We start from the raw sequence: 14,703 nt of genomic DNA on the forward strand, positions 1-14,703 counted from the left end.
AAGCATCTACTTTGTGTCAAGCACTAGTGACACACACAGAAATAGGCAAAAGACAGTCTTCTGCCCCAAGAAACTCACAATCTAATGATAATCCTATACAATATTGCAAATTACTTAAGGGCAGGAATTAAACCTTAGACTTAAAATAGATCATGGGATTTAGAGCTGGAAGGAACCCTGCAGATCATCCAGCCAAGGGATTCATCCTTGCTGCTCACTATGGCAGCTGTGAAATGATTGGAAGGATTCAGGGAATCCTTATTTAAATATATAAATATGTTATACATTCTGTAGATTGAATAATAATCATCATAATAAGTGATAATAGCTAGTATTCACAAAACATTTTACAAATATACATTCTATAGATTTGATAATAATAATAAAGCAATAATAAAATTTTTACAATTTACAAAGCATTTTGTCCACATTATTTTAATTCTCATAACAACCCTTGGAGGCAGGCACTTTATTATCCCCACTTTACAGGTGAGTAAACTGAGACGGAGAGAATTTAAGTGATTTGCACAGATTTAATAAGTTTTTGAAGCAGAGCTTGAACTCAAGATTTTTATTCAAGAATAGTGCCACCTAGATGCCTCATATAGAACATATATAATTATATCTAACACACACACACACACACACACACACACACACACACATATACATATATATATATATATATATATATATATATAAAACATACAACCTAATTTAAAGCATAAGATTAATAATTTTTAGTTACTCTGTACTTTCCCAAACTGTAATATTCACAACTAATACTATCATACTGAGAGGGGAGTAGTCTGTGAAATATTTTATCATCAAAAATGAATCTTCATACCCCAAAAGGTAGGGAGCCATTGATCTAACCCAGTTCTGGGTGGTTCTTTATATACTCTTTCCCAACGGTGTCTAGGTAAGCAGGCAGATATTTTACAATATGTTAATTAATTGAATGACTAGTTGATATTAAGAGATGGCTTGAGCAATGAGGTCAACTGACTGATACCTTTTTCCTCCCTCCCTGACCAAGACACATACCTGGAAGAGCTGCAGAGCATGCTCAGGGTCCATATCTACATTCATCAACCGCAGCAATCGTTGTACTTCCCGGAAACTCATTCTCCCATCCTGGTCTTTGTCCCCCTGCTGAAACCAATCACTCAGCCATCTGTATCAAAGTGAAGGAAAACCCAGAGGCTGCATTTTGGAGGGAGAGGTTGTATTTTTTGTTATTGTTTTTTCACTAATCTTTTGTTGTTGTTTAATTGCTTTATTTTTTTTGGTTATACATGTATATTAACTTTAAAAATATACATTTATTTATAAATCTTGTTGGGAAAGAAGACTCAGAACAAAAGGGGAAAACCATGAGAGAGAAAAAGAAAAAAAAAAACAGAAAAAAGATGTGAACATAGTATGTGTGAGAGGTTGCATTTTCACATGAACCCAAAATGAGGGAGGAAGGGAGAGAGAGAGAGAGACAGAGACAGGGACAGACAGCTAGACAGCTAGACATGGAGACAAACAGATACAAACAGAGAGAAAGACACACATAGAGACAGAGAAAAAGAGAAATGGATAGATGAATGGACAGATAGATGGATGGAAGAAGTAGGCAGACAGACAGATCCATAGATACATAGATGGATGGATGGATGAAGGGAGGGAGGGAAAGAGGGATGGTTGGATAGATGAAAGAAATAGGCAGATGGATGGATAAATGGATGACGATAGGTGGATGAGATATATAAATAGAAAGAAGAAATAGACATGAATGGATGGAAAGATGGATGGATAGATGGAAGATAAAGGTGGATGGATGGATGGATGGATGCAAGAAATAGGTAAATGGATGGATAGACAGATGAGATAGACAGACAGATAGAAAGATAGAGCATGTATTATTTTGTAGCAGGTAATGTGCTGAGCAGTGAGCATACTTCAGCATCCTTGGACACTGCTACACTACATACACTTTGTGATTAACTTCTAAATCTCCCTCCCAGCCTAATCACATCCTAGTCTTTAGTGACCACCCCAATGTCCTATCATTCCTCTGGTTCAATCCCTGATATTTCATGCCATTCTCCAGGCTCCTCTCACAGATACAACCATTCTTCCCCTGGAAGGATACTGGTCCATCTTCTCCTGCTGGTCCATGCTAGTGATAATCTCCAGCAGGCGCCGAAGCCCTTGCACCCAGCTCTGTGCCTCTTCAACGCTGCTGGCCACCAGGTCCAGGTTGGGGCGGCGCCCGTGGAAAACAACTGTAAAACCATGCTCTAGGGGGATTTCGTCGGCCAGGCTCCGCAACAGTTCTGAGTCATGGCCTTCTCGCACTGTCTCAACATCTGAAATGGAGACTGGAAATGGAATGGAAAGAATAGAAAGAAGAGAGAGAAGAGTTAGGATTGTGTTTTTTTTTTTTTTAATTTAGTTTACTGGTTTTTAAAGTCAAGCATTTTGTTGAAAGGTCTCAGAGAATCTGAGAAATGGAAGAGAGCTCAAAGATCGTCTGGCCTAATGGTCTTTAAACTTATTGTCTTTAAAAGTATTGAATAATCTTTGCATGTATTTTGAAAAACAAAAAGTTGTTATTATTTTAAAAATTATTGAGTACCCCAAAGATCTTTGGTTTATATGGATTTTATCCAGAAGTGTGCTGGTAAATATTTAACAATTGTCTCTCCAGGGAAAAATTTTACTCATGATACACTCTTAAGTTTTACATGCAGAATTCATTAAATCTAGATGATCAATAAAAGAACAAATCAAGACTTAATTTTGTAGTTTATAAATTTCAGAGATATAAATATTCACATTGAAAATTTAATAACTACCCCTCTTGAGCTGGTATGCTCCAGAATACCGCTGGTTATATTTATCAATATATATCAGATATTAAAATAAATAAAAATTTAAGATATGTAGTAATTCATTAAAATTATAAGCTATTACACATTAACACAAATTATATTTGTATGAAAATAAACTGCTATTCTTTAAAAAATTTTTATTACAGTGGCATTATTTTACATATTTTATGTGTTTAAAATATCTACCTTAATAAAAAAAAGAGACATCTAGATTTTCATATCTGCTTCTGCATTCACTTTATTTTAAAATGTTGTTTTGGTTGAAATAGATGAAGAAAATTTGGCTTCAAATAATTTAGTTGGTAAATGGAGGAGTATCTTCATAAGCAAATAATGTCTTAGACATATTATTATGAAAAAGGACAGCTGGGTGATACAGTGAATAGAGTTGGGCCTGGAAACTCTTTGTGAACCCATTTGATTTTTTTTGGCGAAAATGCTGGAGTAGTTTGTCATTTCCCTCTCTAGCTCATTTTACAAATGAGGAAATTGATATGATATACTTAGAAGTGTAGCACAAAAAAGTGACTTGCCCAGGCTCACTCAGCTAGTAAGTCTTTGAAGCCAGATTTGAATTTAGGAGGCTTAGTGTTTTTGACCCTAAGGCCAATATTTTACCACTATACCACCAGCTGCTCAATGTGTGAAGACACTTGAAGTTTAAATAAACTATAGTTTAGAAATTCTTATTGAACCTAATTTTTCCATTCTAATTCTGCAAGGGAAAAAAATTAATTGTTAGTTTTTCTATTCACTAGGGAACCAAATTATTTAACTCTTCTGAAGACACTTGAGATTAGGTCTTATTTAGGTCTTTAAATGTTAAAAGACTTAGAAGATCTCAGCTTGATGAGTGAATTGCCTATGAAGAATTTATGAGAGAATGTGAACAAGAATGATGTAAGATGAGAAGGCATACTGGATTGCTGTCTGTACTGCTAGAAGGAATATCCATTTTAATGATATAATAGATCTATTATTAATAAGTATTTCTAGGTTATGGGTCAAAAGATGGCACGTTTAGAGTGATCCTAGAACTGCTAAAATGGACTTGGCCAATGGTGTTTATAAAATGTCAGCATTTATTTCAGGTGGAGTTTTTAGAAATAAATAATAAATTTTAATACTTTCCCTAAACCCTTCTCCTGCCTAAAAATACAACCGTAAAGTCAGAGTGACAGAGGGGACACTCAGGAATAGAAAGTCTGCTTGATCAATAGATACTCTCATCACCACTTTTATCTATCTCCAGCACTTCCCCAGTCTGGTCCTGCCTTTCCATGTCTTTTCTCTCTTTCTCTATCCCCTTCACAGCCACTCACAGCTGGGTTTGGCTCTTCCACCAGCTTGCCGGGCATACCAAACAGTCATCCCATCATCCTGCAGTCTAAAATATCTCTGTTTCTTCCAACTTCGGGATTTGACCTTGCGTAGTATAGACCCATTCTGCATCAACAGCAGATCATCATCCAGAGGCAGCCCTGCAGGTGGGAAAGACATTGTGACAGAAGACTTGGTTGGATGATTGGAAAAGAGTACGTCGAGAGTTCTAGCACTTGGTCACCATCCCCATCAATGCCTCCCGCCTCCCCACATCCTCCTTTCTTGCAATTGATACTCACGGATGCTGTGCAAGGGAGAAGCCATGACCCTCCTTCACAAATGGCACCTGCTGGGGCAAGATGGAATATCAAACTGGGATTATCTTGGAGATCACACCAAAATGGTTAAACTCAGAGATAGAAAGGTCCTCAGAGGACACTGGCCCTAATCTATTCTGGATTAAAAGCTTCCTCCATAAAATATACTTAAAAGGATTACACCTATTTAATCTATAGCAGATTGCTTACTGTGTTGGGGAGAGGGTAAGGGAGGGAGCAAAAAAATTGTGGAACACAAAGTCTGACAAACTATCATTACATGTATTTGGAAAAATAATATGCTATTGAGAAAATAAATAAATTTCATAGCAAAAAAAAAAAAAAAAAAAAAAAAAAGGAATTTTCACCACAACATACCCAATAAAAGGATATCATGAAGATACATGAAGATATGATGATAAATTCTGTGAAATAATCAAACTACAACTATACATTCATTCATAGACTGTTACAGCTGAAATGATCCTTGGGAATTACTGAATTTGTAGAAGCACTAAGACTTTACTTATGTAATAGAGATGCTAAAGAGTGCAGTGCATAAAGCAGTTGGCCTGGAGTCAGGAAGCCCAAAATTCAAATCTGCCCTCTGACACTTGCTAGTGATCCTAGGCAAATGACTTAGCTCCCTCTTGCCTCAATTTTTTCATCTGTAAAAATAGTGATAATAATAGCATCCACCTTATAGGAGAGTTGTGAAGATAAAATGAGCTAATTGTTGTAAAGCACTTTGCAAACCTTAAAAAAACTACATACATGCTAGCTATCAATATTAAGAAATATTTTGAATAATGTAAGAAATGAATAAGTTGATTTTAGGAAAAAACATAGAAAGACAAAAAATTATAAAAATGCTAGCTATCAATATTTTAAAATGTTTGGAATACTGTAAAAAATTATGAACAAGCTGATTTTAGAAAAATAAAACATGGATTTCAAGAATCAAGAGAATATTGTATAAATATTGGCAATATTGTTCAAAGAATAACTGTGAATGATTAAGTTATTCTGAGTATTACAAATACTCAGATCATCACAAAAGATATATAAAATAAGATACTAATCTACCTCAAAAAAAACCCCTGATAAGTAGAAGTATGCCAATATAGTTTTATATTTATATATATGTGTATGTGTATACATAGAGAAAAATTCAGATATTGAATATATACATGTATATCTCTATATAGATATGTTACATGTGTAAATCAAAATATATCAAGATATACATATCTATACATATATACATGTGTTTATATGGGGAGGGAAGGAGTTCACAATTTAAAATGTAACAAAAATTAATTTAATTTAAAAAAGAAAAGATATTATGAGTGACTTAGTCCAAAGTCCTTGAACCCAATAAAAAATGAATTTGCATTCTTTGAAAAAGAGATATTATCAATTTCAGGAAGGAATCTTTATTTCTTGAAATTAGAATAATTGTTTATCTCTATCAAAGAAGAATAGAAATGTTTTTAATTACATAAGGAGAAATATATCTTTGTTTATCTTTGACCAAATTAAAACAAGAGTAGCTGAAGGAGTGATTGATTTTAAAAACTATTATTTTTCTAAGAGTGACCCAGCAATAGTTACTTTAGTTTTGTTTCAGTAAATCTGAAGGCCCATTTAACACTTGTACCTTTGGTTTATTTGGTGTGGAAGTAACTTTTGTTTTGGTATGTCAGTAGTGTGCACAGGAGTTAGAGTATCAGGTCGGAGTCAGGAAGACTAATCTTTGTGAGTGCAAATCTGGCCTCAGATACTTCTTAGCTATGTGACCCTGCCCAGGTCATTTAATCCTCAATTTCTCATCTATAAAATGAGCTGAAGAAGGAAATAGCAAACCACTATAGCATTTTTGCCAAGAAATCCCTAAATGGGGTCACAAAGAGATAGACACTCCTGAATAACAATTGAATTAAATCTATAGAATGTAATTGGAGATTACCTGGGTGGTAAAGAATTTTGATGAGCACTGGGAAATTTGCCAATTTGGTCCTCTCTTATAGCAGGAATCCATATCTAAAAATAAATCATCTCTGAGAGGTTTGAGTTAAGTTTTTCTTTCATAAGTCCAACACCCTCATTTTACTGCTAAGAAAACAGAGACCCATGGTAAACAATAAGACTACCCCAATATCACATAGCTAGGCTGTGAGAGCAGGCAGTAGAACCCAGGGGTCCTGAATCCCAGGCCTACTCTACCTTACACTACTTTCTGAAATAGATACAGTTCTCTTGACCTACCAGTCTCATAATGCTATTTAAAAAGGAAATAAAATTAATCTGATATAATTTATTTTTATTTTTTAGTAAATATACCCTAATACACCTAGTGATCTGTACTTCCATTTCTGCATGCTCACAATTCATCTGTATAATAAGTTGTTCTAAAATCAGCCTGGGGATTAATGTCAAGCTCACCAAGATGACATTTCAGGCTCAGCTTTTTAAAAATCAGGACTTCTCCCCATCTCCGGTATTTTGGCATCTATTCACTATGTGTCAAAGATCACCAGGATATCTCCTTTGCCTAAAGTTTCTTCAGTCATCTGGAATCTAATTCATCCACACCTAGAGACATGAATCATTTAGAATTTAGGTGTTTATGTGGGGCTTCATATGCCTGCTTTTAAAATATATATATGTATAACACACACAAAAATATATGTACATATATTTCTATTGATTATAGCTTGTTTTATACAATTTTATTTCTAAATACATCTTTTCCCTTCTTCTATTCAGCAAGATGTCAATGCTTTATAAAAAAGAGTAAAAAAAAAAAAAGATAACTAGTAAGACTAGAAAACCAGTAAATGTAACTAATACATGGTGGAGTGGAACAAGTGCCAGGTTTAGTTTAGAGGCAGAGGACCTGGCTTTGCCTTACTACCTGTGTGACATTAGTCAGGTCACTGTATAAGTTCCCAATTTTCCTCATCTATAAAATGAGAGGGTCTAGCCCTCTCTAAAGTCCTTTCCAGCTTTAATTCTATGACCCACAAAAATATCAGCTGAATTTGACAGGGTAGATAATGTTCCACCCCTATAATCTCCCAGCTCTATAAAGGAGAGGTGTTTTGTTGTTCATTCATGACCTCATCTGAGGTTTTCTTGGCAATAACACTGGAGTGGTTTGCCATTTCCTTCTCCAAATCAACTGAGGCAAACAGGATTTAAGTATCTTGCTCAGGGTCACACATTACATGTCTGAGGATGGATTTGAACTCAGGAAGATGAGTATTCCCAGTTCCAGGCCCAGTACTTTATCCACTAAACCAGCTAGTTAGAAGGAGATACATGTTATTTTCTTGGGCCAGACCTACTTATCAAATGCCTCTTTAACCTAAATTCTTTTATATTTTCCAGACTGAAGACTGGAGTAATACAGAGTACAGAGAGAAAAAAGCCAATTATCTTTTAAAAATACCATTTAAAAAGAACTATTCTTTTTTTTCTGCAACTAAAGTAGTTTATTTTTTTCCCACTGTTTTAAGTGCTTTTTATAAATGTCATCTCATTTGATCCTCACAACAACTCTTTGAGTAAGTGCTTTTATTTTCCCCATTTTACAATTGAGACCATTGAGTCAAAGTGATATCAAATCACTTGCCCAGGATCACACAGCTAATATGCATCTAGATTTGAACTCAGATCTAAAAAGAACTATTCTTGAAAAGAAAGGAAAGATTTTGTATTTGCCTAAATTTTACTGTTTTAAAAAGAAAAGGCATCAAGCAAGGTCTAGGAAGCAGTCATTAGAATTTCTTTCATTTTGTGTTTTATGCCTTCTCATACCCAAACATTTCAATTAGTCATGCAACTTCCAGTCAGACTTCATTCCTCTTGCCCTGCCTAAATAGGGATGAAGAACAGCAAAGTATCCTCATCATTGTAAATACCTTTCAGAATCCTGAAATCTTTCCCTTTAGCATTTTTTGTTCCTGAACCTCCTGAGGCTCAGTTTTCAGGGTTATCTGTTTCTTCTTGGTTTTCTGGCCAAAGAGAATCATAAAATATTGGAGTTGGAACCTTGTGCCTTGGATCATCCAATACAACTGCCTCACTGAGCAGATAAGGAATTTGGGGCCTAGAATTAATTTGAGCTAGTTTGGTGGGTGAAAAATAACATTAGGAAATCTTTACATTCTGGTTCTTTAAAACCTTATTATACATAATATTTTCCCCCTGGTTGTCTGAGAACCAGTCAAACTAGCCCTCACCTAAAATGTGCTTCCTCCTCACCTGTCTCCTGGAATCTCTGTCTTAAAGACACATTTAAGAAACCACCTCCTACAGGAAGCTTTTTTTCTGATTTCTTCTCTCCTCTCCCCAAATTACTACTGCCCTCCTTCACCTTAGATTTAACTGATTTGGCTTTATTTTGTATTTCTTCCATATACTTTATTCTATATATTTAAGTATTTATTCTATATAATTATGGGAATATTAATCCCTTGAGTAGGATCTTTTTCATTTTTTTTTGTATTTGACTTCCCAGAACCTCACTAGCTGTATTTCTTGTACCTAATACCTAGGATTGGAACTCAGAACATTCCTTTAGAAGGGATAGTCTCCTTTGATTTCCTCTAAGTGGTGTAAACTGTCTAGAAATTGAAGGGCAAAACAAATGGCCCATCCTTCAGAAAAACAGATTTCTCTCCTAGTTTTTAAAAGATCCCAGAACTGGCCAGAGCTCTCTCCCCAAAGCTAGAGTGTGATCTCTCCTTCCCGTCTCACCCCATACCAGACATCTTATCCAGAGGGCTGGGCACTGACCACACCATTTCTCTGAACTTTAATTCCCTTTTGGTGATATAGATGTTGTTTGTGTCTGAAAAGTGGGATCCCCGTTATTTAACCTTGGATTGTTCTCTGACACTGGAACCTCACTAAGGATCCTGGAATGGAGACCAAGAACAGGGCACCGTTATCTATTGTTTGCAGTTGGGAGAAATAACTTTGATTTCTCTTGGCAAAACTTTCCTAAACCAGAACTTTCTATCCAACCCTTCTCTATCTCCATATCAGGATTTTACCTGCATTCAAGTAAGATGTGATCATCTGTGGCTTTCATTTCATCTAGAACAGGGTTTTGATGGGTAGAAAGTCCATGTGGGGGAAGGGATTGGTCTTGAGACAACAAATACAATTGTCTTCTGCTCAGCAAAGTGTATGTATCTCAAGGTAAGAGTAAGCTCCCCCCCTACAGGTCCCATGAGACAATCTTTTTTCCTAGAGTGACAAGCCTTCATTTCCATCACCCCTAGGGAGCCCTGAGAGCTGCATTTCTTCAAGATTCCTCATGCTAGAGTCCCTGCGGAGACAATTTTCCAGGCTATCTGGCTGCTGAATATGAGGAAGCAGATCTAGGTCACCACACTATCTCCCCTCACCAGATGGACACCTGTCCTCTCCACTTCCAACTCCCCTTTCTTCCTTTTCTTAGTCCCACTCAATTCACACATAACACTGCAATTAATCAAAAACCATAACAGTTATGGTACTTAAGTGCTATTTGCCTCAGTTTCCTTTTCTGTAAAATAGGGATCATAATAGTTCCTACCTCCCAAGGTTGCTGTGAGGATCAAATGAGATAATTTTTGTAAAGCACCTAGCACCTGCCTGGCTCATGATAAATACTATGTAAATAATGGTAGTAGTAGTGATAGTAGTTATTACTATTATTATATTGTTATTATTATTTTATTGTATTATTACTATTATTATAATAATAATGATGATAAAAAATTATTATTATTGCTATGGAGTAACCACATAGGTCTCCTCCCTGACCCTAAATTCCTGGCCCACAGTCTCATTTCCTATCTTGTCATTCCTCATATAGTAACAAGTCAAGTCTCGATCAGCTAAGTCACCACCCTTCAAACATTTCTCCTGCATCTTCCAATAATATCTCCCAACTCTCTGTTCCCCCTCCATCCTCCTGTATTCCTCTATATCTCTCTATTATCTAGAACCATAAATGAGCATTGTTTTTTGGCTCAGGTGGAGCAGGACTGAGGCAGACAGCACACACACATAAAGGACTTCTAAGTGAACATTTTCATATAAATTAGTTTAAACGTGAAGCGAAAGCGACTCCACTCGTGCTTTGTCCCATTCCAGCAAACACTTTAAATACAGAGTAGAGGAGGCTAGGAAGAAGGGATCAGGAGGTGATGACCCTCTAGTTTAACAAATGATTAGTATTAGAATTAGAATCTAATTAAAGTCAGGAAGAGCTGGATTTAAATCCTAAAATAACTGACTAACTGTATGACTCTGGGCAAGTCACTTCATTAACAACTAAATTGCCTTAGTTTCTTCAACTATAAAATGGGGATAATAACAGCACCTACCTCACACCTCAAACACACAATGCATACATGTATATATTTATGAACACACACATATACATGCACCTACATGTGTGTGCATGAACACACACATGTATCCAAGACACCGCCCATATTCCCAGCAAAGTGTGCATGCACACGAATGTACAATGCAGTAATGTGTGCACATGCTTGTATGTGTATGTATCCTATATATACATGTGTGAATAAATGTAGATGCACATATAGGCATGTACATGCACAGATGCGTATATACTTTTACATATATGTGTGTATATATATTGACACACAAATATATCTAAGATATTATAAACTTTAAAGTACTATTATATGAATGTTTATTATTTGTAACTGGGTGTTAACTGGGTTGTTTCTACCTGTGGAAAGCCTGCCAGTCCCCTCTAAATTTCAGCTTCTTAATAACTTGCCCTGCTTTAGGCTCTGTCATTTCCTTTCCCACAACTCATTTCTTCAACTTTTATTTCTTCAAAGTCCTTTAATCTCTTCTCTCCCCCTCCTCAATAAATATAATCAATCACAAGTATCTATTAAGATCCTACTAAGTGCTAGACTCTATGGCATGTAGTGCTTTATGTTAGAATTTATACAGATTAAAAGAATGTTGCATTTCAATAATAGAAAATGAGGGCAGTTTGGCTGGATTGCTGAGTGTAACGTGGCTGGAAAGTGGGGAAGGAAGAGGAAGATATTGTACAATGAGGTTGGAAAGATAGGAAGGGGGTCAGTTGTGAAGAAAAAGCTTTTAAAGTCAAACCAAAAAAATCTGTATTTTATCCTAAAGATAATAGGAATCCGTTGGAGTTGAATAAATAGAGGCATGATACAGTCAAAATTTTACTTTAGGAAAATCAGTTTGTATAGAATGGACTGGAGTATCAAAAGACTTGAGGCAGAGAGACCGATTACTTATCAAGCCACTGAAATAATCTAGGTGAGAACTGGAGATGATTATGGCCTGTATCATGAGAGTAGTTATAGTAGTAAAAAGAACAGTTTGACTGAAGAGATATTTGGGGGTAGAAACCGGGAGATTTGGTAATTAATTTGGATTTATGAAGTAAGCAGGAGTGGAAAGATGAGGATAATGTTGAAATTAAGAATTTGGGACTGGAAGAATGGCGATACTAGGGAAATATGCAAAAAAAGATAGATTTGAAGAGAAAGATGATTTCTGTTTTAAATATTTTGAATTTGAGATATCCAATTTGAAATGGCAAATAGAGTTGAGTACTGATCTGGAACCAAAGGTCAGAGCAGCAACTAAGGATGATATTTTAAATTTGCATATAAATGTATAGGTATGTACACATACATATAATATACACATATATTACATATGTACATATTAAAGCTAAGTAGATTAAAAATGAAAAAAGACTCTTGGGATTTCCTGCCTATGTATATTTGTCTCCTCATATCTGCATATTTTTTATATTTCTCTTTCTATTCCTGTCCCTCATCTCTTCACCTCACCTTCTTTTCCTTTTTCTATCATTCTTTCCCCTCATCGTTTTGTTATTTCAACCTATTCCCTCTTCCTTTTACCTATTTTCAAAGCTCAGTTCCTTTCACTTCCTTGTCCCTTGTCCTTTCTCCTTATCACCTTCTCTCATTTCTTCCCCTTTCTTTTCAGATCTGTTTCTATACTCTCTGTCTCAATTCCAGGCATTTCCAAGCTAGAAAGCAAAATGTTAAGGTAGGACTTCTCAATTTGGCCCTATTTCCTAATAGGAAACAGGATTTAAAAACATTCTCCACAAAAAGAACTGGAGTTTCCACGCATATTTTTTAATGTAAAATACTGTCCTCCATTCTTCCTTTCCCTTCTCTCTTCTCCCAGTGCACCCCTCTTTCTCACCATATATATATTTTTTTTTTAATTTTTTTTTTTGCCGGGAGATATTCGAATATAGCCTACCTATTAGCCAGTTTTCTAATGCCTAAGGCAGGATGGGAACAGATGCGTCAGAGCAATAGCTAGTGAAGGATTGAGGATTAAGGGATCGCTGGGGTGAGAATGAGGGTTTTAAAAACCTAGAATTGAAGTAAAGTAGGATCAAATTTGGGGTAATGGGGTGAGGGAGTTAGTTTGTATTCCCAGCAAAGCCGGAAGGCCAAAATGAAGATAATGGATAAAGACCTAGAAGCACTATAGCATCAATAATATATCCCATCTTCATGACTTTTTCGGTTCCATCTTTCTCCTCATTGGACCCTGGGGAGCAGAGGGAATGATCCATGCCCCAACAGGGAAATGTGAAACATGGATAGAGAAAACTCTTGGTCCAGAGTTGCAGGCTCAAGATTCAACATCTGACATCCACAGATCATGTAGCTTTGAGCTAATTCCTGGGAAACGATTGCCCTAGAGTGACTGCCAGCAACCTTTAGATAATAGTGATTTTGGCTGGGATTCCAGCAGTCCCGGGGGTGGGGTGGTAAGGGCAGCGTCTCCAAGAGAGTCAAAGAAGAATTTAGGTCATACTTCCCATCTCCTTGCTTCCAAGCAGGGTCTCTAGCTGACCTGGTTCAGCAGAAACAGGAGAATGAAGTGCACATAGGAAAAGATCATAGAATCATAGAATGTTAGATATTGAGAGGAACTCAGAGATGGTTCATTGAGTACAACCCCTCCCCCCATTTTTATATATGAGGAAACTGAGGCAATGAGGAAAAGCAATATAAAATTTGGAAGCCCTTTATGAAATAACACACATCCAAAACAACAGAACTAACTAGCTAATAGCCATTAACTATCACAAAAGAAGAAAAGTGAATGAAAATTCAGGGACAAAGATTTCAAAGCCTTGGAGAGGATTTCAAAGATTTGGAAAGTTGTTATAACATTTTATTCACTTAAATGGATTTAAATGTAAATAGTGGCAAAGTAAGATTAATTGTGTTGTGCTTAATATTGTTTATAATCCCTTTTTTTGAAAGAGAAAAAATGTTTCATTTTAGTCTCATTTTGCTTCCTACAGTAACATTTTCCATTCTTTAAAGATAGGGGATGGATACCAGACTCTTGATTTTATTAGCACAAAGAGTGTAATTACTAGTGAGGCAGCTTTCTCCATCAACAGCAGTTCCACACCTTCTCTCCAACTTCCAGCCAAATGGAATTGCCTGAGGGTATGTAGAGATTAAATGACTAGCCCAATCACATGTCATGGCAACTCTTGAATCTGGCTCTAATATTCTCTTCACTCTCCTATTCTGGCCATTGACTGCCTACAATGTGCAATATTTAGTGTTGGGCACTTCAGATATAAATATACATAACATCTGGGTTACTTAGGACAGGACAAATCCATGAGGTTAGAGTAGTCCAATGCCCTCTCTAAACTGTAAAAATAATGCTCAGAGAAACAAAGGCTAAACAAATAGTGGACGTAGAGTCAAGATGTGGTGAACCCGTGCCTTCTATCTACTTAGATGGGCTTCAAGAAAGAGAAGAGCAAAAGATAGAGAATAGGAGAAAGTATTTCAGGCATAAGACATGTGCTATGTAAAAGCCTATGACAGTAAATGTTTAACAACCGGCTCTCCAAAAAAAAAAAAAAACACGTGTTTTTGTGACACACTTTTAAGTCTAATATGCATTATTAACATTTTACCTTTCTTAAGCCTAGACAATTCAACAAAACAAAAATCAAGTCTTTGCTGCTCTGATTTCCCATATTGACAATTTAGTTATCTGCTTGAGAGCTTCAGAACAAACATCAAGATTCCTAATCTTTTTTTGGGTCTTGGACTCCTGGGCATTCTGGTGAA

The 14,703-nt window shown here is 36.0% G+C and overlaps 1 protein-coding gene across 4 annotated transcripts in view; it reads right to left on the reverse strand.

Annotated features, from left to right (window-relative positions):
* Nucleotides 1-14,703, reverse strand: part of PLCD4 (phospholipase C delta 4) — a 33,173-nt gene that overhangs the window by 16,781 nt on the left and 1,689 nt on the right. For 3 of the 4 annotated variants that reach the window (XM_074307629.1, XM_074307631.1, XM_074307627.1), the window contains exons 2-5: nt 4,508-4,557; nt 4,208-4,366; nt 2,144-2,372; nt 1,048-1,177 (exon numbers count right to left, since the gene is read on the reverse strand). In XM_074307629.1, coding sequence (XP_074163730.1) covers nt 1,048-1,177; nt 2,144-2,372; nt 4,208-4,366; nt 4,508-4,532 — 543 coding nt within the window. In that variant the 5' untranslated portion in view covers nt 4,533-4,557. The remainder of the gene's footprint in view (nt 1-1,047; nt 1,178-2,143; nt 2,373-4,207; nt 4,367-4,507; nt 4,558-14,703) is intronic. The other variant, XM_074307628.1, reaches the window with a different exon arrangement.

This window comes from Sminthopsis crassicaudata, chromosome 3 (assembly GCF_048593235.1).
Source record: "Sminthopsis crassicaudata isolate SCR6 chromosome 3, ASM4859323v1, whole genome shotgun sequence".
In the NCBI taxonomy this organism is placed as follows: Eukaryota; Metazoa; Chordata; class Mammalia; order Dasyuromorphia; family Dasyuridae; genus Sminthopsis; species Sminthopsis crassicaudata.